At 45.0% G+C, this 25,843-nt stretch overlaps 1 protein-coding gene across 7 annotated transcripts in view; it reads left to right on the top strand.

The window, feature by feature from the left end:
- ptprk (protein tyrosine phosphatase receptor type K) overlaps positions 1–25,843 on the top strand; it is a 139,583-nt gene that overhangs the window by 37,650 nt on the left and 76,090 nt on the right. For all 7 annotated transcript variants that reach the window (XM_083789788.1, XM_083789792.1, XM_083789790.1 and 4 more), the window contains exon 2: positions 21,242–21,364. In XM_083789788.1, coding sequence (XP_083645914.1) covers positions 21,242–21,364 — 123 coding nt within the window. The remainder of the gene's footprint in view (positions 1–21,241; positions 21,365–25,843) is intronic.

A 25,843-nucleotide genomic window follows, 5' to 3' on the forward strand; every position in this document is an offset into this window, starting at 1 on the left:
ACGTGTGTGCTTTGTGTTAAACCCTCCCAGGACTTCACAGTACATCATAGCAGTGTAACTTTTTTTTAGGAGCAGGATCAGAGATTGTGGCTGTACAAACATTTACAAATCAGAGGACGGAGCCATGCAGCGATGTGCTGTGATAAGTGCACGGCACGTTCACAAGGTTGTCTCTTGTTGCACAATTGTGCAGTCATATGAGAGAATGACCATCCGTCTCCGGGGGAGGGGGGGGGGGGGGGGAGGCTTGGACTGCACGGCCAAAAATGATCCCAACTGTGGGCACATACCTGCTGGCTTGATTTGGAACGGAAACACCAAAATCCCAGTGTCCTAGTGGGAACTATAGCTAGCTGCCTGCACTACTAGATATAATTGTTTTCATTTGTTTATTTGCATAAAATTAAGACCCTAGAAGGATTAGCTCGTCGTCATTTGATATTTCTTCACTTGCTGTAGTTCTTTCATCTCTTCTCTGTCTCGTTCTCTCTTCTGTCCCTGAGTGACTGTATCCCCCCCTCCTCTCTCTCTCTCTCTCTCTCTCTCTCTCTCTCTCTCTCTCTCTCTCTCTTCCATATAGTCCCCCCTAGCCTGCGGGAGAGAGAGGGATGGAGTGGAGGACAGTGAAAGGAAAATGATCCCTCGCTCGCTCACTCTTTCTCTCCCTCTATCGCTCTCTCTCAGCATCACAAAGCCCCATGTCCACTTTGATTACTTACATTAAAGTGAGCAAGAAAGACACTGCACACTGCTGTGTGTGTGTGTGTGTGTGTGTGTGTGTGTGTGTGTGTGTGTGTGTGTGTGTGTGTGTGTGTGTGTGTGTGTGTGTGTGTGTGTGTGTGTGTGTGTGTGTGTGTGTGTGTGTGTGTGTGTGTGTGTGTGTGTGTGTGCGTGCATTCTCTGTGTCAACAACCAAACAGGGTGCTGATTGTTGTGTAACAACCAAGTGTCAGCCCCCGTGTGACAGACCAGTGGGGAAGCACCAGCACTCTGTGCCTCACTGTGGTGAAAGGAAATGATGAACTGATGAGGAGGGTAGAGGCCCGGGATGGAGAGACACTGTGAGCCAGGCGACTGGGAGGAGAGAGGGAGGGAGGGATGGAGAGACGCTGAGAGCCAGGCGACTGGGAGGAGAGAGAGAGGGAGGGAGGGAGGGAGGGATGGAGAGACGCTGTGAGCCAGGCGACTGGGAGGAGAGAGAGAGGGAGGGAGGGAGGGAGGGAAGTATGGATGACTGCATGAATCACTGCCTATAGGGATGGATGGATGGATGAGGGTAGAACAAAAGCAAATGGGGCCAGACTGTACTTGTTTTCTATTATCGAGGTCCCAAACTGTTCACAGAGGGAACTGCACACACACACACACACACACACACACACACACACACACACACACACACACACACACACACATTTAATTACTTGGCACACTGTGTAGCCTACGTGCCATCAAGGCATGAGAGAAAAAGCCCGCCTGTGTCTGATAGAGGGGGACACAAGAGGTGGGGGGTTGGTTGGTGGCATAATTCTTGTGGGAACACACACACACACACACACACACACACACACACACACACACACACACACACACACACACACACACACTACAAAGAGCAGCTACTTTACTTTGTTCCAGCTTGTTAAATAACTTATTTGATCATTTCCAGTATTCTGTCCTCCACGGCCACTTTACGCCCAAACATCACCGACCACTTTAAAGCAATCGTCGTCTGAAAAGCCACTCAAAGTAATATAGATTTTTTTAACACGAACATCATTTTATTGATGGTTAGTTAGTTAGAGGGCACAACAACAGTCTGAGTGAGTGACTGTTGAATACAGACGTTCCTGTCCTACTTTGTTAATAAATATTCAGTACCTTGCTGGATCTTCGGCACCCAGCTGCAGAGGCACGTAACCTGGAGGAAACACAAGTTTAATAAGGCAATGTACATTCAGGAAATGTATTGGATTTCTAAAGACAACCAGAAAGACATTTTGAAAACATGTGCCGGTTGCGAATCGTGACGCAATCGCCTATTTTTGCCATTTAACATACAACACGGTACAGTGAGAGCACAGGGCTGAAGTGGGTTCAGGTCCTTTGATAAATTATATCATGATAATGGTAAATTGTATATAGTGCCTTTATCCCATTCTGACCTGAGATCAGATTCATACGAGGTTTCCACTGGACACACACTGGTCTGATTAACCCATTCTGACCTGAGATCAGATTCTAAAAATTTCCGTCATTCTTCGATTTAAAAAAAATAGCAGACCTACAAGCTCGTAGCGCGCCACTCTTGTAGATCTGCTATTTTTCAATAGCTAAAGCATAACATGATGCTAACACCAAAATGGGTTCCCGTTCAGAATGGGTTAAGCAAGGCGCTTTACATAGATTGTGCATTACATTCACCCATTCACTCACATTCAAACACTGATGGCGGCGGAAACCATGCAAGGCACCAACCAGCACATCAGGATCAATTAGGGGTTCAGCGTCTTGCTCAAGGACACTTCGACGCTAACTCTGGGGGAGCCCGGGTTTGGACTGGCAACCTTGTGTTTAACATCCAGCCACTCTACCCCTGAGCCGCCGCCGCCCGCCCTCCGCCGCCGATGATGAATGCAATTAATTCTGCACTGGACCTTTTTGTGTTCTTCCTACCTGCATTGCGAGAAGGGTGAATTCTTGCTTATTTTTAGAGGGGAGGTAGGGAGGGAGGAAGGGTCCAGGGACTTTCTACAGCATTAGTGTCCCCCCCGCCCCCCCGTCCCCCTCCATGGGGGAGGTAGGGAGGGAGGAAGGGTCCAGGGACTTTCTACAGCATTAGTGTCCCCCCCGCCCCCCCGTCCCCCTCCATGCGAGCTACTCATTTTTGCTGTCCTTCAGTGACCATTTGAGTTAATCGGCGTCACAGTTCACCTCAGGGTGTAAGGTCAATACAGTGCCAATTCTTAGGATTGGGTCAGTGTGTCCACGCTTCATTGAGCCGACTCTACCCCTCCCCTCGCCAGCCCTCGTCCCGCTGTTAGTGACCCTCATACTCGTGTGTGTGTGTGTGTGTAGAGCACAATATAGGGTCTGAAGCCCTGGGGCAGTAGGCCATAGACACCCCCCCCCCCCCCCCCCCAACATTCAGAGCCTTGCAAATGGACATTTAAGGGTCAGTGAGATATGTCCTCATGCTGACATTTGCTTTCGCTTTGGGTATGTCTTATATAAACTCATCTAACTCACTCAAGCTCCAATGCTTTAGTTTTCAATGCAGACTTGACCGGATGTTCAGATATCCTGGGAAACCCTATTCCTAATCTCAGTAGGTTTACTCCCTGTTTTTAGTTGTATTTTTCACCTCAGGGTTTGTCCTGTGTTTAACTGCGGTGTTACCGTCAACCCTTCTCAGATATTTTGATCGAAAACATATCTATATCTATATACAACTATATATATAGTTGTAAATCTCTGAACTCTGATTGACACAGACATGTATTGTTGACAACTTGACATCTAATTCTGCGGTATCAGAGACTTTGTTTGTTAGCCACTGCAATGTGCCACTGTAATTGTGTTGTTGGAATTTCTTGTTCCACCGCCGCCGTTTGAGTTGTACGCTAATATTACGTGTGTTGTGCAACATGCTAGAAGAAAATCCATAATTTCAAATATATATATTGTTGTTGCCTTGGTGTTCTAGACCCCCCCTCCAAAAGCTAATATTTCGACGTGCACTGCTTTTTACCTTCCATTCCATTATTTGTAACCAGATTTTTTTTTAACACAGATTTCAGAGTTTTGATTTTATTTTATTTATCCATATTTGATATTTCATCGTATGACGGTGTCGCATAGACGATCTACAAGCTCGAGCTTGTACAGTAGATCTGCTATTATCACTAATTTGAAAAGTTTTTGACTGCATAGTGACATGCCCAGAAACGGGGACGCCGGGGAACAGCAGACAGTCTATAACAGACAGTCACAGATGCAGCCAGCGAAGGTTTTCCTGTAGGAGTGAGTAAGTGATGAGCATTTCACTGTCTCTGGGATCTCTGCATTGGCTCGTATTTGTCATTTGACCTCAATAAACCGAGGACAGAGGACTCTGCGAGGAAGGGAATACAGTGTGTAAAATGATTGTGAGTGATGGCGTGGTCCTGTGTGCATGTGTGTGTGTGTTTGTGTGGGGGGGGGGGGACCTCTGTGGGTGTGTGTGGGTGGCTGGGTGCATCAAGGGGATTCAAACCATTGACCTTTCACTCGCAGTCTTGTATCTGTATCTGCTATTAATCAACAGACCAGCCCATATTTGTTTTTTGACCTCAATAAAATCAGAAAGAAAGACGGAGAGACAAAAAGAAAATGGGAGGATCTGTACTTAACAAAAGCTGTCTGGTGTGTGTGAGTGTGTGCGCACACACCCGAGGCAGTGTTTTGTAACCTGAATATGAGTCAGAAACCGGTTCCCTCATTTCCGGCTCAGAGCTTTGTCATTTAACAACACACACACACACACACACACACACACACACACACACGCACGCACGCACGCACGCACGCAGAGTATTTCCCCTGTTGTAAAGTGTAATAACGGCTGTCCTCAGGCCAGTTACAGCTATCGTAAAGAGTCGACAACTCCCAAAACTCATTTAGCACACACCTACACACACGCGCACACCCACGCCCATACACATACAATACAGCCATGAGCCTGGAGGTAGGAGGGGTGGAGGTCCCCACTTCTCCTCTTTCACCCTCTCAATCTCTCTTTCTCTCTCTATCCCTCGTTGTCCTTTTTTTTTCCCTGCCCCCAAGTGACGTTTGACCAAGTTTTACAGCTGAAGGTGATAACACAAGCACACACACACAGAGAGAGAGAGGGGGAGAGAGGGAGGGAGGGAGGGAGGGAGGTAGGGAGGTGTGGTACCTTTTTTGCCTCAGGTAATGCCTCTGTCCCTCTTAGAATTAATATCGACAGACTAACAGTTTTATGACAAGTCAGCAGACAGAATATTGTCACAAGATCGGGTCTTGTAAACTGAGACTGATCTTGCACTTGCCTTTCCCACGGGCTGATCACGCCGATGCATGTAAATGGTCAGGACAGTTGCTGTAACTTAATACTAGATTGTATTGACGTGCACACACATGTGCACAGGTACCACTGAAGTGCCACTCTTTCCTGACGACTGTCAGGATTGCAGATTTAACTACATGTGGAGATTTGACAGTGTGCGCTGACAGCCGAGGCTGCCAAAGTCTTTAACCCATGAAGTACCCAAGGCCGTTTTCTGTATCGGTGTTCTCTCTAGGTCGTCCTCAGACGAGCCATTGTTGCTTCCAGTCATCCCGGTTCGCCATACATCTGGCCAGCTCGTTGGTACTTTGCACAACTTATTTTCTTTTCGTTTCTTGGTTGTATTTAACCATTTGAGAACCCAAGCATCCATATCTTGGGGGGAACATTCACTGAAAATAGCAAACTTCTAGCTATAGCTTGTGAGCTTACAGAACTGCTGTTTTTGGCGAAAGTATTTAGGTGTAGAGGGAAATAAAGAGTGTACCAAGTACAGAGGCGACCCTGGTCAACTAAGTATTAGTTTACTAAGTGGGGGGATTAAGTGGTTAAAAACACAAGTGCTGTGTTTTGGGAATAGATACTTTACTCCCTACTAACGGTGAGTCACACAGCGCTGCCTGTGAGTAAATAGCCTTGCTGGAGATAGCTACTGGATGGAACTGCCTCCTCTAGAGTGAATGGAGCTGCTGCCAGCGCTGTGCGTCACTCATTTCAAATGTTCATGTGGTGAACATGAATAGCATAGGCGGATTTAACCCCCCCCCCCACCCCAGAAAAGAGGCAAAATAAGTAACACTGCAGCTCAGCCAGCAACAATACATTCAAAACATTTAACAGGACAGACATGTAACACTCATAAACACAGTACCCACTAACTAAGAAGTATAGAGCCCTGGGGGACACCAGTCAACACAGTATGGTTTAGCCTGGTGTTTAAGATGTTTCCACAGCTGTTTTGCAAGATGCAAGTCATTAAGTTTGTCTCATTTGTTTATCTCTGTAACTATTCTCTGTAACTATGCATGGACACATGCATGGAGTTTCATATACAAACTTCTATAGTCACAGTCATCAGGACATATTATACCAGCACTGTCGTAGGACTAAACTCAGACAGGATGATGCACAACACACAAGCTCACAGGGACAACCGCACGGCAGGGGAAACACACCACTTTTTGAAAATAATAATTACAATAATTGTAGAGTGGGTGAGGGTCCACAAAGACAGTTTGAAACAGGTATGCCTAATCTGGCCCCTGCAGGCAAACACAGGTAAGCTGAACTAAACCAAACCAAAACATTCACGTCTCTCTGTAGTTGCTGAATCCAAGCCTCTCTTTCTTTTTTATTTCTCCCTCTGTCTATATCAAACACTTTAATTTCCTCTTTTCATTGGCGTGTCTGTATTTTTGTCTCTTTCTGTACGCGCCTCTCTCTTAAGTGCTGTTTCAGGTTGTTCATTGTGTGCCGGTGTGGAGAGTTGGCCTTTGTGCGATGGAACAACAGAAGTGCCACTGCTGCACAAACACGGGACCGATACACTAAATCCAGCCTGCCGGGCCGGTGGGGCCGTTAAGTCGCTCATCCAGCCAGTAAAGCGGTCAGCCGGACAATTGAACAGGCCGCCAGTCAGTCCAGTCGTGTCACTAGCGTCTGTGCTGAGTCGCTAAGCTAGCTCCTACAGATTTAACCTGCTTATGGCTCTCGGCTCTCTCAATGTTGTCTCTTTCCTCCCTTTTTCCCCTGCTGAAATCGCATACAATTCCTCTTCTTGTCTCTCCTCTTCATTCATCCCTCCCCGATCTCCTCTGCTTCTCTCTCTCTCTCTCTCTCTCTCACACTCTCTCTCTCTCTCTTCCCCCGTTGCTCTCCTCAAGGCTTTCCCAGAATTTCCTCATTTCTGACCCTCTCCATCTGGCCTTACTGTGTGTGTGTGTGTGTGTGTGTGTGTGTGTGTGCAATGTGCACCTGTGTGTGTGTGTGTGTGTGTGTGTGTGTTTGCTCCGCTCTTATCTTGTCCACCAGACCTCTTTCTCAGGCCAAAACGTCAGCCGTGCTCCGATTGGCCATAGAATACAAACACACGTCTGCCGGCTCTCTGATTGGCCTGTTAATCTTACATTTTCTCCATTGGCTAAAAGAGCGTCATTTGATGATCGTCCTCTGTTCAGCGTGATAAACGTTTCACATTAACGTTGTGGGAAGTGGAGCTTGTGGTTCCGGGTAGACGTAAACAGTACCACAACCACACCCATTTGTCAGTTGAGTTTACTCAGTAAGAATCCTCAGTGTTAATGTATCCATCTCAAGAGTTAAATGAATACGCTGGATTTTGTTGTGTGCTATAACAAATAACAATCACAGCCGCTCTGGCTCAGAGACTATCTCAACGGTCTAGCGGCTAGACCGTTGAGAGTAGAGACTCTAGCCCCAACTGGTGTGCGTGTGTGTGTGTGTGTGTCTGTCTGTGTGACTGTGTGACTGTGTGTGTGTGTGTGTGTGTGTGGAGGAATCCCGATGAGCTCACCTCCACAAAGCAAATGGTAGCCCTCACCTTGGCTGTTTTAGTGTCATGCCCAACCATTCACACGAAAGTAGTTTGCCGTCATCACTTTAAGGTGCCTGGCGGCGAAATGTCAGTCGTTTCCGTTTGCTACACTGCGTCTCTCTTCCTCCTATGTTTATTTGTGTTTTTGTGCCTGTGGAGTCATGCTATGGTTGATGTACACCAAGGCTTTCAGGTTTTTAAGTGTCTGTAGTGTCTAGTGCGCCAGCCTGTATTTTAGGTCAAGTGGGTGACTGGGAGTGCTAGCTAGGCGGGAATATGCCAGCCAGTCGAGACTTGTTGTGGGGATTTATTTTTTCTTGTTAACTCGACAGAGGAAAAACCAACTTGTCTGAACTCAGAACAATGTATTCGTGTGTTTGAGTCCAAGTCTGACTCATAATTCACAACATGACTCTCTCAATTTGAATTGTTTTGGAATGAATCACAGAGGGATGTGTTTAACATAACATTAACAGCAGTTCCTTTCAGAACTGGGTAATGCCGCAGGGCTCCAAGGTATCCAAGGTGTAAAGAAATACCTGCTTTATACTCCTACCAAAGACACAACCACACATAACTGTAACATCCATTTGGACACTCTTTGGAGCCAAATTGAGTCACTGAGGCTTGTGTGTGCGTGAAAACAAAGACTGAGGTAAAGAAAGAGAGACATTTGGAGGCAGACAGAAAGAGAAAGAGGGGTGGAGAGGGTGAGGGAGAGAGAAAACGGTGAGGTGGGTGAGGGGGAGAGGTATAAAGAAGTGAACAAAGGAGGGGTAGGGTGGGGAGAGGGGGTCAGCTTTCCTGAGAACGAATGAAACCTGACTCTCTCCCGGGGTTAGCGTGAACTCATTCACAGACAGAGAGAGACTGGATGAGGGGCTGGAGAGAGTTCAGGAAGGATCTCCCAATTTTCGGTTACATGTATTCTCTCTCTTTTAGTTTCAATTTCAATTCAAAGAGGCTTTGGCAGACATACGTTTACATTGCCAAAGCAAGTGTGAAATAAAAAAACAGTACATAGTACAGAGATATACTATATAGAATAAAGAAATGTGTAAACAGATCTGTGTAACTTGTGTACTTGGAAATAAAAATATTTTTTACTTTTGTTGTTGTTGAAATATACATATACATTACAGGTAGGCAGTGGAGATAACTTAAACGTCTCTATTTCTCTCTCTCCCCTTTATTGCCTAATCTCTCTTTCTCCCTATCTTCTCTGTTTCCCCTCATATCCTGTTCAGCAATCTCATTTCTCCCCCTGTGCCCTCCTTCTCCCTCTCCTCTCCTCCTGCCTCCCTCTCTTGCCTTATCGTGCAGCCAGTCGGTTGGTGTGTGAAGTCATTTTAAATGTCAGCATTTGAATAGTAACAGAGATTAACGATGGAGAGATAGACAGAAAGGGAATAAGAAGATGGAGGTGGGAGGAGAGGTGGCATAAAAATAGTGTCTGTGGTAACCCTATTCTAACGGCTATCTGTAGACAGGCACGCGCGCACGCATGAACGTGCACACACACATGCACGTGCACACACACATGCACACACCAGATGTTCCGAAGAGCATGGCAGACAGGATTATAAAAAGGAAATGGACAAAGAGACAGACAGAAAGGAGAGATTTCCTCACATTGGTGTGATATATTTATGGTTTCAGGGGTCATGTTGACCCTTGTTGGCTGCTTGAGTATGAAGCCATCATGAGGAATTTAGCAGTTTTCACCCGCCTGGTTGCACACAGTAACGGTACACGTTGTAGATCAGTGTTTTCAAACTTTTTGTGCCAAAGGTGGGTGTGCCTTTGGGCCAATACGAATTGTCCCCTAGGTGCCACAACAGGGATGCCAGGTTGAAAAGTGTATATAAAATATATTTTGTACGTATAGAATTTGCCTCCGTATTAGGAAATTACCGCACTCAGATTACAGATAATTAACCTTTATGGATAGTTGATATTGCAATAATAATGTGTGGTTGACACAAAATCCCAAGCCACACCGTCACCTTGACTCTCATGGCTGCACCGCAGTGTCGCTTTGCACACACTGTTTGGAAACCACTTATAGACAGATAGAGAGAGATATTGTGGAAACCACTAACCACTGGTATAGACAGATAGAGAGAGACATTGTGGAAACCACTGGTATAGACAGATAGATGTGGCACCTTCAGTACACTGAAATCTGGAACTAACACTCCACAGTCCACACACTACAAATGTTACTGTTTTCAGAGGGTTGCATTTCCAAGGAGGAGAGAGTGACGGAGACATTGTTTTGATAGACACATTTTACAACTAAATACAAGCTTTTTATAAGAGAGAGTACACATTTTACAACTAAATACAAGCTTTTTATAAGAGAGAGTACTACGTGCAAGTTGCAACCATAAACCCCTGGAGGTTCTTATAAAAGCAGCTTAGAAACCTGAGAAAAGGTCCCCCTTGTTTTTTATTTCAACAACCCTGTGCTTTATTCTCTTTCCTCGTCTGTGTGTGACTGTGATAAGAGGGCCATTAGTAGGTTGTTCACATCTCATTGTGCTCAGACAAAACTAATATAACTGTCGCTCGCTTTTTTGAGGTAGTCCAAACAGACGACAGGATTTACGGTTTCGTCTCGGTTACAGGCCCCACTCACAGATTATAATCTCTTACACCTTCTGGCTATGCAAGATGGATGCTAGCCGTCTATAAGTGTCATTTGTGTGTGTCTGTCTGTGTCTGTCCAGAGATATCTAACAAACCGCTGGGCCGATCAGAGCTACAATTCTTGGGCACACTTGACACATGAATTAACTGAACTTCACATCCCCATATTGTAGGCAAAATGTATTACTCTGGAACACATTTTGAACTTGTAAAGGGATATAAGAAGAGGTACAGACAGAGACATGCTGGGACTCCAGTCAACTAAAGCAGTGGAGAATTTAGACATTCGTCCAGGACCCAAACTATCGGCTATATTCACTACTTCTTAAACATTTGTTACTTTTATCCATGACAAAAAAAGCTTTTTTCTTTTTTTTAAATAAACTTTTATCCCACGATTTTGCACCCAGTGCCAATTATCTAATGTACTTCTGGGCTCTACACTCCCCTCTGCCAACTTGGGGTTAAAAATGTTTTGAAATAATAATTCAAAACCATGTAGGAAACAAAAAATAAAAGGACCCATAAAAATGTGTCTGCGACCCACAAATGGGTCAAGGCCCAGTGTTTGGGAAACGGTGAAGTAGTTGGGGTTGGTTTAATTGGCCAAAAAGGCGTGAGATCGCCGCCATTGTTGAAATATAAAATGTTCTGTCCAAGTCGATTTGGTTTGATGTTGACGACGCGGCCCCGGCGAGATGTCAAGATACTCTTGACATGTCGGTAATAACACGCAAGCATGCATTTCAGTCCCCCGGAGGACTAAACCATCACCATTTATTTGTGTGGTGGTGGAAGTAATATATAAATATGCCTGGGATTTGAATTCACAATAATGGGCTGTCTATGTATAGAGTGCAGAGAGAGAGAGAGAGAGAGGAGGAGGAGGAGGAGGAGGAGGAGGAGGAGGAGGAGACTGCTGGGAGAGAATGAGGAGGAAGAGAGAGAGGAGCAGGAAAATGGAAAGGCTCCTCAGAGGGAAGAAACACATTTCTGTTTTTACTGTTACTGTCAATGGAAACTCCTGAATCAGCTGAAAACACACGCACACACACACGCACACGCACACACAGGCACACACATGCGTCTCAGATTCAATTACAGTATTGTGAGATGAAGGAGAAATTCTTCAGCCTTCAGCACTTCCAATTAAACCACCGCTCAGAGTGTGTGTGTGACAGACAGTGTACGCGCCTGGCTGCGTGTGTGTGTGTGTGTGTGTGTGTCGGGCATGAACGTGAGCACTCAGCACGTGCGTGCGTGCGCGTCAGTGTGTATGTTTAACAGGCGAGGTGTGTGTGTGTGTGTGTGTGTATACGGGGCTTGGCTTTGATGGCGTTGCATTGCGCTGCGAGGGCCACTGAAGCGTGACGAAGGGTGTATGTGTGTGCGTGCTGCCGCCTCTGATGTCACCTTGTATCATTTCAGGCTAATTTCACCTTTTTCTCAGAGAGAGGCAGAGAGAGAGAACAGAAACAACGGTGGAAATGTAAATGGCATGGTACAACTTTAGGAGGACCCAAACGTACAGTAGAGGAAGTTCATTTCAAAGCTATTCAATTAAAATAGCTTCATTGGCATTTCATACTCGTCTCATACTCAATAATGTCATTCTGATCATACAGAAACCAGAGTGTAGCCACTAAACAACACAAGCTGCTGAGTGAATACTGTATGTTTGTGGAATGGCAATTACCTCTAGCAGAGAGGGAGAGAGAGCAAGCACAGTACCTTGGGGTGCTCTCATCTCTGTGTCTATTCAATGCTCTCTTCTCTTCTTTTCTCTGATGCACTTTGGCCTAAATCCTTAAAGAGCCATCCAATGAGTGACTGGTATTAAATAGGACATGTACAGTATATGAGCAGAAAACAGGGTCACTCGCCACCATAATGATCAACTGGACTTGGCCCAAATTGCAATGATTTGGAGGGAAAAGTGATTACGTGCTCATGAAATTGGATTTTAATTAAGTAAAATGTAGTCGCTGTCCTTGAGAATGATTCCATTTTTAATTGGAGCAGCAAAGTCTCAAAGTGCACCTCTTCTCTTCTCTTCTCTTCTCTTCTCTCTGACTAGACTAAATAGCTATTGATCATTATTAAAGGGATTATTGACGGAGGATGAGGGCGCCCGGCGTCCAGAGTGAGGGACATTGTACGTAGAGAGTGGAGTTGCAGATACAAAGAGATGGAGTTTTCTATACTGTAGGTTACTTCATGTAGAAAGTGACTGGTGCGACATCCGCGTGCATTTGTGCGCATGCATGGCAGGCAGGCATGCACGGCACGCACGCACACACACACATCCATCCATGTGTGTATCACAAATTCAATCTCCAGTGTCTCATAAAAATATGTATCCATTTCCCTCTGTTTCCTTTTGCACTCATCCTTTCCCACCCTTCTCTCTCTCTCTCTCTCTGATCCTTCCTCTGCTGATAATAATTAATATCTAAGTGAAACGCAGCTCTGCTGATAAGTAAGAGACGGACACGGGAGGGTGTGCGTGCGTGCGTGCATGCATGCGTGCGCATGCGTGTGTGTGTGTGTGTGTGTGTGTGTGTGTGTGTGTGTGTGTGTGTGTGTGTGTGTGTGTGTGTGTGTGTGTGTGTGTGTGTGTGTGTGTGTGTGTGTGTGTGTGTGAGACAGAGAGAGAGACTTGAGTATCTGCATGCTTATGGGTGTGTGTCTAACTGGTAGATAACTGGATTACTACAGTGATAGAGTTGGTGAGACTGACTTTGTGTGTATGCAAGGCTTATACTGCACTAGAGTAGAGCCATGTGTGCGTGCTTGCGTGATGCTGATCTTGATAATACATAACCACAGCACCCCAGAGGTTAACTCTGAGGTGAAGAAATAGATGTGTATGTGCCAGACACACAGAGATTTTGTGACTTGTAGAATGATGTCTGCTGGTATACGTTATCGTGCTTTGACTCTCATATTACAGCCACTATATTACTTCTCCATCTTCTGCTGCTGTCTTAATGCTGTCTAGAAGTGCTGTGAGTCTCATGAATCACAGATTTTCATTCCATCATCATCATCACCACCACCGCTCGCTTTTTGCTTCCCAAACGCAGGGGCCATTTTGAAACTCTCCATTCGCTTTGCAACATCGGTCCTCTGTCTCCCGTTGTGCGTGTGTACTCGCTGCATCACGGTAGTGAACAGTCTCAAGTGGCCACACACACAAAAACACCACACTGACACATTACAAACCTTAATTGAATATAATGAACAGAACCCAGTGACAGCACAACATAAGGCTGGATCCATGATGGCCAGTAGCGATCACTTGGAACCTCATTTTCAGGTACAACCCTGGGATTCTTCCCAGGGCCCAAACAAATAGACGGATAGATCAGAGCATTAAATTATCCTAGTAGGCACCACGGGGCCTCCAATTGATATTTGATAACAGAACTATACATGACATAATCTGAGGATGGCTCTCAAATCCTGTATTTCTGTGTGTGCACAAATGTTCATTTGTACACTCACCAAGTTAATAATGGATGAATGAACACTGTTTGACAGACATGAGTGAGTTTCATATTGTCATTGTGTTAAAATACTCAGTATACAGTAAAACAAGGTATTAACCATTTAACCCCCTATTCTTAGTCAAACTGACCTGAGTTGAATCTGTACTTGGAAAACTTTTGTTCTACACCTCATCTCTTCGCCAAAAAATGCTCAGGTTCAAGTGGTTATCACTTTCCCCCCCAGACGTTTACATTACATTTCCAATAGGAGACGTTGATTTTATTTACAACTTAAATACAACCTTTGAGGAACTGAGTTATTTTGTGCAACCACACACCTCATATCAGTTACAAATGGATAATTGAACACTGACGATCTTCGACTTGTTCAGACCGGATGCGATAAAACTAATCGCATTGCTTTTATCGCGGGAATGTTGTGTCCGGTCTTAGCACACCTTTAGAGGACAAGGCCATGATAATTAATTCACTGCTATCATAATGACTGAATGATGGTGGATTATGCTGTGTCTAAAGGCATTCCACTGACTCTGTGTGTGTGTTGCTCCACTCCCTGCCCTTGAGCCTTTATCAAGTCTTTCTAATTATTTTATTATGCAAATGAGGCACCATTATTTCATTAGCAAGGCGGCCAATCACAGAGGCAGATTAGGGAGTGATTAGCATGCAGTCAGCCTCTCTCTCTCCCCCCTCTCTCTACCGTTGTAGGGGGATTATTAATGACCCATCTGGGCACGCACGCACACACACACACACACGCACACACACACACACACACACACACACACACACACAGGCGAGGGCAAGCATCAGGAATGTTTGAAGCTTGTATTCTGGTCATTGACATTTTATAACGATAGATGCACCATCTGTGACCATATCTGATTTTAATAATAATTGGGTCCTCTTTAGTTGTTGTTGGGGTATTTGCCAAACACTTGAAATGCCATTCAATGCAATTCATCTCAGCTCTGCATTTAACCACTTAAATCCTCTATATAGAGCCCTCTATAACTGACCAATGACCATGAGTTAGAATTGTACTTTTCACTCCACACCAAATCACTTTGCCAAAAATAGTGCCAGAAGAGGGATGCTGGAGTTGAAGTGGTTAACTCATTACTCATCCTAAGTAACTGTTCAAACGTTTTTTAACCGCTCCGACAGGGAGTAGTTGGGGTTAAGTGTGTTGCTGAAGACCATTTTGACACTAAGCTAGTAGGAGCCGGGGATCGAACCTTCCTATTCCCAAGCGGCCACTCTACTTCGCTCGATCTCAGTGCATACAAAATGATTGTCATGTGACAGAGATGGACATATACATAGTTGGATGGTTGATGGCCCACTGGCAAATTAAGTAAGAGATACTTAAGGTCCCTGCACACCTGGACGCGTTTTTCGGAAAAACGATGGAGAAACTCTGTCGGTTTTCCGAAAAACGCGTCCAGTGTGCAACCACCTTTACTTTGTTACCGTCCACCACTACTAATTACCCATGTAACATTCTAGTGTCTGTGACTCATTTTGATTTGATTCCAGTAGAGGTACAGAACATTATTTAGCAACGTGCACAAATAGGTTTGTGCTGTGGTCATGGTGATGTTGGCAGGACATCGAGTGAAGGAAATGTTAGCCGCATGGGCCAAATCTGTTTTCTGTTGTGAATTTCACACATATATAGTTAAGCAGACCCTGCTTTTCGAATGGAAAACTTTCAAAATAACACATTTTTTCCCCCCATTTTGTTTTGGTTAACTTAATGTTTTTGTAGGTGTTTTGGTGTGTCAACAGCTGATAGCGGTGAGAATGTTTTTTTATCAGAGTGGCGCAGGAGCGAGAAATGTTTTTGAAATGAAAGCATTCAGGAAGAATTTACCAGAAAGGCACAGTGCATTCCTTCAGTGCTGTAGAGTCTACACTTGCAGTGTAGACCAGTGGTTCACAAATGGTGTGTCGAGGCACTGTGCCCTGAGACAAGTTGCCTTGGGATTTTGTGACAATTGTACAAATAGTTTATATCCTCCATAAATAGCCGATGCTCACAACGTGTCGAGATGAAACATGGTGTGAACTATTTAAGCTTTTTTATTTTATTTAAAGTGGGCAAACTTTTACAGAGTATATGTGTTATGGAGAGCAGCTATTTAGCATGACTATGAATACAACATGCCGTTTGTGTGTCTTCGACACAAAAAGTTAGAAGACCACTGCAATAAACAAAGCAAAATAGCCTTTGGTATCACGGCCACGCGGGGAAGATTTTAGTGCCATACAAAAATAATGGTGGTACAAGAATGTCACACGAAAGTAGTGAAAATAGCTGGTCTATAAGCTGACAATGCGTCCCAAGTGACACATTTTCACTCTTTTCACTTTTTAAAGAATACAAAATGAACAGTTTTCCATCCGACAGCAATCATATATAATGACTTCATGCTCCCTTTGAACATAAGTATCACAGAACACGATCTTCTACCAAGGCTGATTGCTTTTCTTAACTACCGAAGGTAGGGGGGGCGTGTGCTTGTGTGTGTGTGTGTGTGTGTGTGTGTGTGTGTGTGTGTGTGTGTGTGTGTGTGTGTGTGTGAGTGAGCGTGTGTTTGTGTGTTTGTGTGTGTGTGTGAGTGAGCGTGTGTTTGTGTGTTTGTGTGTTTGTGTTTGTGTGCTTGCGTGCGTGTGTGCGTGCACGTGTGTTGACAAATGAGACTCAACAAGGTGGTGCTGTCTTCAGCTGCTGAACTTCAGTGCTATGCCTTGGCAGGAAGTATCCCAAGGCTAAATGTTTCTGCACTCGCACAAACAAGGTCTGAGTGTCCCTGAATGTTCCGCCACTTAGACCACTAAACAAAGACATTTTCTATAACTCTAACGGGAAAATAGTTGTGCTCCACCTCCATCCTCGCCATGAAGGCTAAAAAGAATCTTTTCATGCTTAACGTGAACCTTGGTAAATAAGAGTTCTAATCGACTTGACAATTATGCAGATTCACCATTCGCGTTTCCAGTATATTGTGCGCCGCGGTGCTTTTGTATGGAAAACATGGGCTATCTAGCACGAATAGCCTAAAAGTCTGTGAAGTCCTTTTAAATGTTCCGCCACTCTTAAACCAAGGTTGAACATTTTCTATCTGACTCTCAGAAGAATCCTTTAGAATTAATTCAGAAAGAAAATATATAAATATTCCTCTCTACGTCTCTCTCTCTCTCTCTCTCTCTCTCTCTCTCTCTCTCTCTCTCTCTCTCTCTGGTTACCCACTGGTTTGTAGATGGAGTGATTCTTGGACTTAATCCCATAACCATTTTGTTTACTGTGTTTGTTGACTGCATGGTTGCTGTAGGCTGACGGACAGGCACATAGAGAGACACACTCACCCACACACTGAGTTGTCTAAACCATGCAGAGGACTGCTTGACAACAAGATGTGCTCTGACTCAGACCCTGTGGGAGACTAGGAGTTATGCACCCCCCCCCCCCCCCCCCCCCACACACACACACACTCTCTCTACAGTACAAATCAAAAGTGTGGACACACCTACTCATTCAAGGGTTTTTGATTCAGGGCCTGATTTCACTCAGTCTCTTGTGAACACTTGATGTTGTTGAGATGTGTTTGCTACAAGCATATATTTGGACTTTAATTTGAGGTGCAGCTAATCAGCGATTTCTGAGGCCTGTAACTCTAGTAAACCTATCCGCTTCGGCAGCGGTAACTCTGGGTCTTGTCCTCACTGCAGAAGCCATTTTCCTTGTGGCAATGGATTTTGTGACCGCATTTGAAGAAACTTTCAAATAAATGGACATGGTCACTTCTATTTGCTCACAATATGTGATAGGGATGTTAATAGTTAATATCAATAACATTTTACAGTTAATAAGTAATCGAAAATTCTGTGGTTCTATCATTGGGCAGTTTTCTGTGAATGTAATGCTGTCTGCGCACGCGAGTGGCAGTGGAACGCACATGTGGGCTGGTTAAAAGCCCCCCCCCCACCTTGGTAGCCACAGCAACGTCTGTAGTTTTGCATGTGATGTGACAGACGAGACAGTGCACTTTTCATTTCATGCCATTGTCTGGCCCTGTATCGTAAATGGTCAAATAAATATTTGATTAAGGAATATAATATGCCTTTTTTATTCTTTCAGCAAAATGTAGATTGTTATGCTAGACATTGAGGGAAATCAAGATTATCCGATTTTCTTTTACAAAAACGCTCAACAAAAACGCTCAACGATCAATTAACCCGGTTAATCGATCGATAAGCTTATCAAAACGTATCAATTATCAATAATGAATGAATCGATAATTCCCATCCCTAATATGTGACTATCTATTATTACATTTGAGACGGTAACAAGTTGTGAGTGCACACTTCGTGCACAGTTCAGTTGCACAAGTCATGGACCGTGGCGCATGCGGAAGAGCCTCCTACGCCCATGCTCCACGGGCACGATACGTCACGGACCCCACTGCTGCCTTTTCAACCCAGCTCCCTGGTTTCCCTGTCCGCGATGCGATGACCTGACAATATACACGGTCAGCGGACACAACATTCGCGGAGAAACAACAACAACACGGAACAATTAACAGCAACAACATGGAACAACATGGCCCAGCAATGAAAAGACGCCTGATAGTACTATACAAATAGCTGATCTACAATCTCACAATGCCTCGCAATACAGTAGCCTACCGGTTAAAAAACTGCTATTGTGTGTAACACACACACACACACACACACACACACACACACTGAAAATTACATTATTATAGCTTGTTGCATTAAACATCAGTAGAACTCTATATTCTATTCATCCACAATTGGGTTCAGACCACGACAGATCAGAGGGGGAGCATTGGCATGCTCTTAGGGCGCTGCCGGTTGCCCTCCACATGCCCTCACCGTGACTGGAGGGAGCTTGCCGTGACAAAGGACTTAATTGAATTGAAAAGAGAGTGAATGAAGAAAGGCTCGGATGAAAAGAAACGGGGAGCCAGGAGGAATGTGATCCACGGTGCTCCCCGACGGCGGTGGGAGTCACAGACTAGCAACCCTGCCTGCAGGCGCGCACGCTGGCCCGGGTTTGATGTCGACGTGCATCTCCTCCGGCGGGGACTGTCACCGATTTGTGTCCCTCTCTATCGCCTGAGCGCAGATCACAAGGAGGCTCCGCACTGGCCAATCGCTCCTCTCCTCTCTCCTCTCTCCTCGGTCCTCTCCTCTGCTCTCCTCTCTCCACTCTCCTCTCCTCTCCTCTCCTCTCCTCTCCTCTCCTCTCCTCTCCTCTCCTCTCCTCTCCTCTGCTCTCCTCTCTCCTCGGCCCTCTCCTCTGCTCTCCTCTCTCCTCTGCTCTCTCCTCTCTCCTCTCCTCTGCTCTCCTCTCTCCTCTCTCCTCTGCTCTCTCCTCTCCTCTGCTCTCTCCTCTCTCCTCTCCCCTCTCCTCTCTCCTCTGCAATCCTCTCTGCTCTCTTCTCTCCTCTCCTCTCCCTCACTCCTCTCTCCTCTGCTCTCCTCTCCTCTGTAATCCTCTCTCCTCTCCCCTCTCCTCTCTCCTCTGCAATCCTCTCCTCTGCAATCTCTCTCCTCTGCAATCCTCTCCTCTGTAATCCTCTCTCCTCTCCCCTCTCCTCTCTCCTCTGCAATCCTCTCTCCTCTCCCCTCTCCTCTCTCCTCTGCAATCCTCTCTCCTCTCCCCTCTCCTCTCTCCTCTGCAATCCTCTCTGCCCTCTCCTCTCCTCTTCCTCACTCCTCTCTCCTCTGCTCTCCTCTCCTCTGTAATCCTCTCTCCTCTCTCCTGTCCCCTTTGCTCTCTCCTCTGCAATCCTCTCTCCTCTCCCCTCTCCTCTCTCCTCTGCAATCCTCTCTCCTCTCCTCTCCTCTCCTCTTCCTCACTCCTCTCTCCTCTGCTCTCCTCTCCTCTGCAATCCTCTCTCCTCTCTCTTCTCCTCTCCAGTGTTTGGGCTTCTTTTCCTGTAAAGCTTGTAAATATTCGTAGCGAGTTGCGTTTATTTGGGCTTGTTTCTAAGTGTACTTGCTTATTTAATCCAGTGGTTTGAATGAACGTATTTGTTGGTAATTGGTACATTGCTAAAATGTACATTGACAATTTGACAGTAAGCTATAGCCAGCACTTAATACTAGACTACATTGCAGTATATATCATACCGGTATCTCAATATGACCCACCCGCTGGTCGTTGTGTGCTGTCAGTACAGAGTAAAACATGGTCTTGAGAGGACAGCTGTTAGACCAACAAACATCTTGATTCATATGACTGTGGAGTCTACCAGCTATATCACTCCCAGCTATAGCATCCAACCTGTTAGCTACATGAATCAGCCAGCTAGCAGTAGACAGCAGTGCTGCATATGACTACACCAAGGCCAGTGTTGCCAAGTCTGCTTATTATAAGCGACTTCTGGCTTTTCTGTAAAGTCGCTTTTAATATTGGCGGTTGCGGTGTGTGTGTTTGTGTGTGTGAGAGAGAGAGAGAGAGAGAGAGAGAGAGATATGAAAATATTTGAGAACCACTGGTCTAAAGCAACATTAGACAGTAAAGTTTGACCCGGTTGCTTGTCTCCCTCGCAAAATCTGGCAACACTGGCCAAGGCCCATATAATTGCAAGTTGATTCGTTCGGCTAGCCATTAGCGACATGTGATGTCTGTCTATATTAAGGCCGTTTCCTGCAGATAGCTCACAAGTGATTGGCCCCGGGCTATGATGATGGGCTCAGATGATTGGCTGAAGGCAATGATGGTTTAGTCAGAGGTGACTGGTATTGACCTGAAGTGATGTCTGTCTTGAGATTAGCCTGCAGGTGGTTTGCTAATGAACACACACACACACACACACACACACACACACACACACACACACACACACACACACACACACACACACACACACACACACACACACACACACACACACGATAATCACAAACAAAGGTGTCAGTTGAGGGGGTGATGTCAGTCGGACAATATAATAACCCATTCCAAATCCATTTGATAGATAGATTGTAGATGCTGTTCAATGCGGACACCATTCCATCTGGAGTTATCTTGACTGAGAGCTCTAAGATAATGTTTGGCAAATTAAAAATGGAACATCCACCACATGCTAATGTCAGAGCATCACATTAAACTGTTACTAACGAGATTATTAACAAACGCTGTGCTTTTTCTCCGCAACGCTCTAATGCCTAGTTCATGCTCCGTCGTACGAGGGTGTCTTTTGCCAAAAATAGCCCGATCGATTGGCTATTTTTGGAACACGCCACCGCAGTGTGACAAAGTATAATTCAGCATTAAAGCTGTTTCGTCATGAATCTTTGATCTGAACATAAATAAAGAAAAGCGCTATATAAGTCTTCTGCATTATTATTATTATTATTAAATGTGTATTTTTTTCTTTCCACACTTCTTTTTCGCTGTAGGAAGTTGCACGTTTGACGAGGGCTTCACCCCGTGCGACTACCAGCAGGACCCTTATGATGACTTTGACTGGACGCACATCAGCACCCAGGAGGTGTCATACATCTCCCCACACCTGCCACAAGGTGAGCCTTTTATTCATCTCTACTGTACATCCATCACCCATTCATCCATCACTCCAGTCGCCCAGGTGTTCCACATGCTTAGTCATCCATCGATTGATTTATCAGTCTATCCTTTCATTCATTCATCCTTCCCTCCGTCTCCCCCACACCTCCTCTCCTCTCCTCTCCTCTCCTCTCCTCTCCTCTCCTCTCCTCTCCTCTCCTCTCCTCTCCTCTCCTCTCCTCTCCTCTCCTCTCCTCTCCTCTCCTCTCCTCTCCTCTCCTCTCCTCTCCTCTCCTCTCCCCTCCCCTCCCCTCCTTAATCAGTTGTTTTTTCTGCAGGGTGATGATGAAGGGGAAATTAAATCTTTCTGCCTCAAGGCTGAGAGTCTAATTAACGGGATATGAGGTCGTTAATCAACGACAGTGAACAGGGAAGGTTGCCTCCTTTACATGGTAGAACCAAATGTTACAACGCGAGCCGGCTTCACAGCGGAGAGACACTTGCCCACTTCAGTGTCACAACGATGACAGTGGAACGTTAACCACTGCCGACCCTATTATTGGGCATGTCATTATTGGCTGGCAGGCTGCATTCATTTTTTTTTATCTCAGATTATTTTCCCACATTCCGTTTTTGGTCAAAACAAGCGTAAAGCTTGTTTTGACCAAAAACGGAATGTGGGAACTGCCCATAACCAAAGCATTGATGATCGTGGTTACACAATCTATATGTTTTGGGTGAATTAAAAGATCTGCTTCCGGTTCACAGCCTGGGAGTTTTTGGTCTTCAAAAAAGAGTAGTAAGGCTGAAAAGACTGGCACTGGCGGAAGAATTCATTCATTGATAGTGGCAGTCAATGAGTTAACGTGTCTTCCTCAGAATTCACTCACTGAAAAACTTGTGGTTGACATTCTTCAACTTAATCCCATAATCTCAAGTCCCATCTGAATATCTCGACTCTCTCTGTCTCTCTCTATGTCTCTCTCTCTCCCTCCTTCTTTCCCGTTATCTCCTCTCCTCTCCTGTCGTCTCCTCTCCTCTCCCCTTCTCTCACGGAGGATTAAAATGGTATCACTTTGTTACCATGACAATATATCAGCATTATTTATCTCCCATGCTTATCATTGTGACAGCCCAGCCCGGCTGACATTTAGAGAAAGGTTCAGTTCAACACCAGGCCCTCTCTCACGCACGCACGCACGCACGCATATATATACACACACACTCCCAATGTAGCCTCCCATAATGCTTTCTGATGAGCTTAGTCTGTATTGGAGTGTGTGTGTGACTGTGTGTGTGTAGGCTTTGCCCAAGGGCACAGGGGCAGGATCTGGCATTTAGGGCTATTAATGCCAGTAGAGCAAAGGCAGTATAGGGCAGTATAGGGCCAGTGGAGTTTTGATAGGCGTCGGTGGCGTAGACATCAGATGTGTCTGGCATTTACCAGAGCAGCAGATGCCAGGGCCACGGACAAGGTATTTAGAGGACTTGGTGTCTAGGGGGGGTTAAATGCCTTGCCCGGGGGGAGCCTGCTTTGTGTTACTAATGTCATCACAGCATGGGGTGGGGGGGGGGGAGTCCAGAGGGTTGTGGGATGGATGCTTGGAGGTATTCAGTGCCCTGCCCCTCAGGGGCAGGCGTGGAGAGGTGGGATGGTGTGAGAGAGGGAGGCTTCTAAACAACATATCTACTGCTGTCCACCGGACTGTGTGATTGCGCCTATCGGTCAACTAAAGTTCGGCTTGTTTTAAAACATACCGTGAATTCCTCAGTGTTGACCATTACAGGGTCATTTGAGTACATTTTTACACTCTCAGAGCTTAATGAACACATTAGCCCTGGCTTAATATGTTATAGCAAAACTAGCCCATCTACAATCTCACAATATGTTTTGATGTGACATGTCATGAGCTTGTAAATCTATTATTATTATTATTATTAAAACATGTATTTATTTTATATTATGTATTATTATTATATGGGGGCCCACTTTTGGAGGAACAGTGGGTTTTGCTGCACAGTGTGAAAGGACTATTTGGGACGTTGTGGGGTGACGTACATGGCAAATTGTGGCCAACGATTATTTATACAATTATATGTTTGTACCTCAGCGCCCACGCTGTTGTCCCGGCTGCCAGTCCTCCTCCTCCATCTCGCCTGCAGGCGGTTTCAAGAGTGCAGGTCTGGGCTGGCAGTGTTTGTGAAGGAAGATAAGAGTCTCTCCAAACTAATCTCTCATGGGGGTTGGTGTTGGCACTACCCGCTATGCCAGGGGGCTGGATGTTACTTTGGCGGGACGACTTGCTGAGGCTCAGCGGTTTGTAGCAAAATAGAGTGCTACAGCGATGACGTATTTTTTGTAGGCCAAGCCGGAACCATGGGTTCCCACTGCAGATTTAACTCAGGAATTATCTCATCGCATAAAGTAAGAAAATAATCTCTGTAGCAAACAGATGATATTGATGTGTTTTGCCCAACAAAATAATCTCCACAAATCCACAAATCAACACTCTATGATGATTGAAAAACAAACGATCCGGGCACTCAAGGTAACATGGAGGCTGCCAACATGTTTTGATCTCGAGAAATGAATATAGACAGACAGACATAATCATTAAATAGTACTACAACATGTATATATATATATATATATATATATTTTGCGGCTTCCGCCTTTATTTTATATTTTTTATAGAGGGACAGACTGTAGGCTGACAGAAAATGGGAAGAGAGATTGTGGAGTGACATGCAGTAAATGCCGTCGGGATCGGTAGTCGAACCCGCGGAACACTGCCAGACTGGATTACCAGCCAATGTGCCTGGACCGCTGAGCCACGGCCCAGGCCCCCAGTTATATCTTTACTTAGAGAAGTGGTAACATTTTGGGCCGCAGCCCTTCCTCAGACCTTCACATCAAAATGACTTGAGAAATCAGTACATATTATAGTGTGACCTACGTCCTACGTCACCTACCACACCTGTGGCCCATCAACCATCAGTCCCCAATCATTGTCACCGGTCAGGTGACATTGACAATAGTGATTAGTACAAGTCTCAGTGTAAATCCATTGCATTAAATACAGATTACAATTAATACACAATATATTCATATTTATCCCACACCTTTACAGACATTGTAAATGTACACAAAAATAACTCAGGCTGACAAAGCCATCATACTGCGACCTAAGAGGCGCCCCTTGTCTACTCTAAATGTAAAAAAGACAGGGAAAAGAATACCTTATGATCAATTAAAAACAGAAGAGTTTACTATTATTATGGATAACAACCAGGATCGAGGAGAAGATAATGTATATAAATATGACCGCGGCGTAGATACCCATTGAGTTGATACCATGTGCATCTATAGACACATAAAACAACAGATAATCAGAGGTATACCCTACCCACAGGAGGCCATTTATAAAAAGGTTTGAACATTTTCTTTTAAAGAAAAAATAGAAAAATGCCAGTGTTAATGTGGCTAATGTCAGTGCTGGATATAGTGGACCAGACATCTTACTTTATGTTTTTTTGCATTTGTATTGAAATAGATGAGGTGTTTGTTTTGTGACATATCTGGGTCTCAGGGCTGATATGGAAGCTGTTTCAGCAACATATCCTACTCCTAATGTTAATATACTGTAACCACGGATTGCTTGAGTCACGTCAGCAATTCAGCATGGGTAACACGGGGACGAGACTGCTAATATTTAGGTAACTAATCACTCTAATTAGCGGTAACATTTTGCACCAGGCAGCGTTAAGTTTTCTATAAAGGTTTTTATGTCGTATTGTGAGTTGTGACATATCTGGGTCCCTAGACTGATTGGAGTATTTTTAGCCAGCGTACAACATCTTGGCAGCCATCTTAAGGACGTTTCTCATGTCAGACGTCTTATGTCTGTGCCAAAAGAAAAGCTCCATTGAACCATCATGTATTAATTTAGTATTTTTAGTACCGAACATAGTAGTGTATTATAGGAGCCTGAGGAAAGGAGATTTCATCAAAGAAGAAGAGGTTATTATTGGTGAAATAACTGATGTGCAATTGTGCATCGTCTCAAAGAGTCGTCTCTGATTTGGAAGCACAATTTTTTTTTTTGTAATGCACTAAAGAGACATTAGCACAGTTTCAGAAAATATAATTTAGAGAGAGAAAGAGAGAGAGCTCCTCTAGACTGGTTCCAGCTTGGTTCCAGTCCACTTTGGAACTGGTCCATTTGAGAATCTGTGATAAACACGCTCCTATTCAGAACCAGGATGTGGGATTAATCCTATATGCTGCCATTGGCTGAGAGAGAGAGAGAGAGAGAGAGAGAGAGAGAGAGAGAGAGAGAGAGAGACAGAGAGACACAGGAATAAAGAGGCCAATCCAATAAGTGGGTTACACTATTTGGTTTTGAAAAGTGTGTGTGTGTGTGTGTGTGTGCATGCACGCGTGTGCGTGCATGCACACGCATGCGTTTGTGTGAGCGCGCACACGCTACATGTTC

This window comes from Protomyctophum parallelum (genome assembly GCF_964188405.1).
Source record: "Protomyctophum parallelum genome assembly, chromosome: 19".
NCBI classification, from domain to species: Eukaryota; Metazoa; Chordata; class Actinopteri; order Myctophiformes; family Myctophidae; genus Protomyctophum; species Protomyctophum parallelum.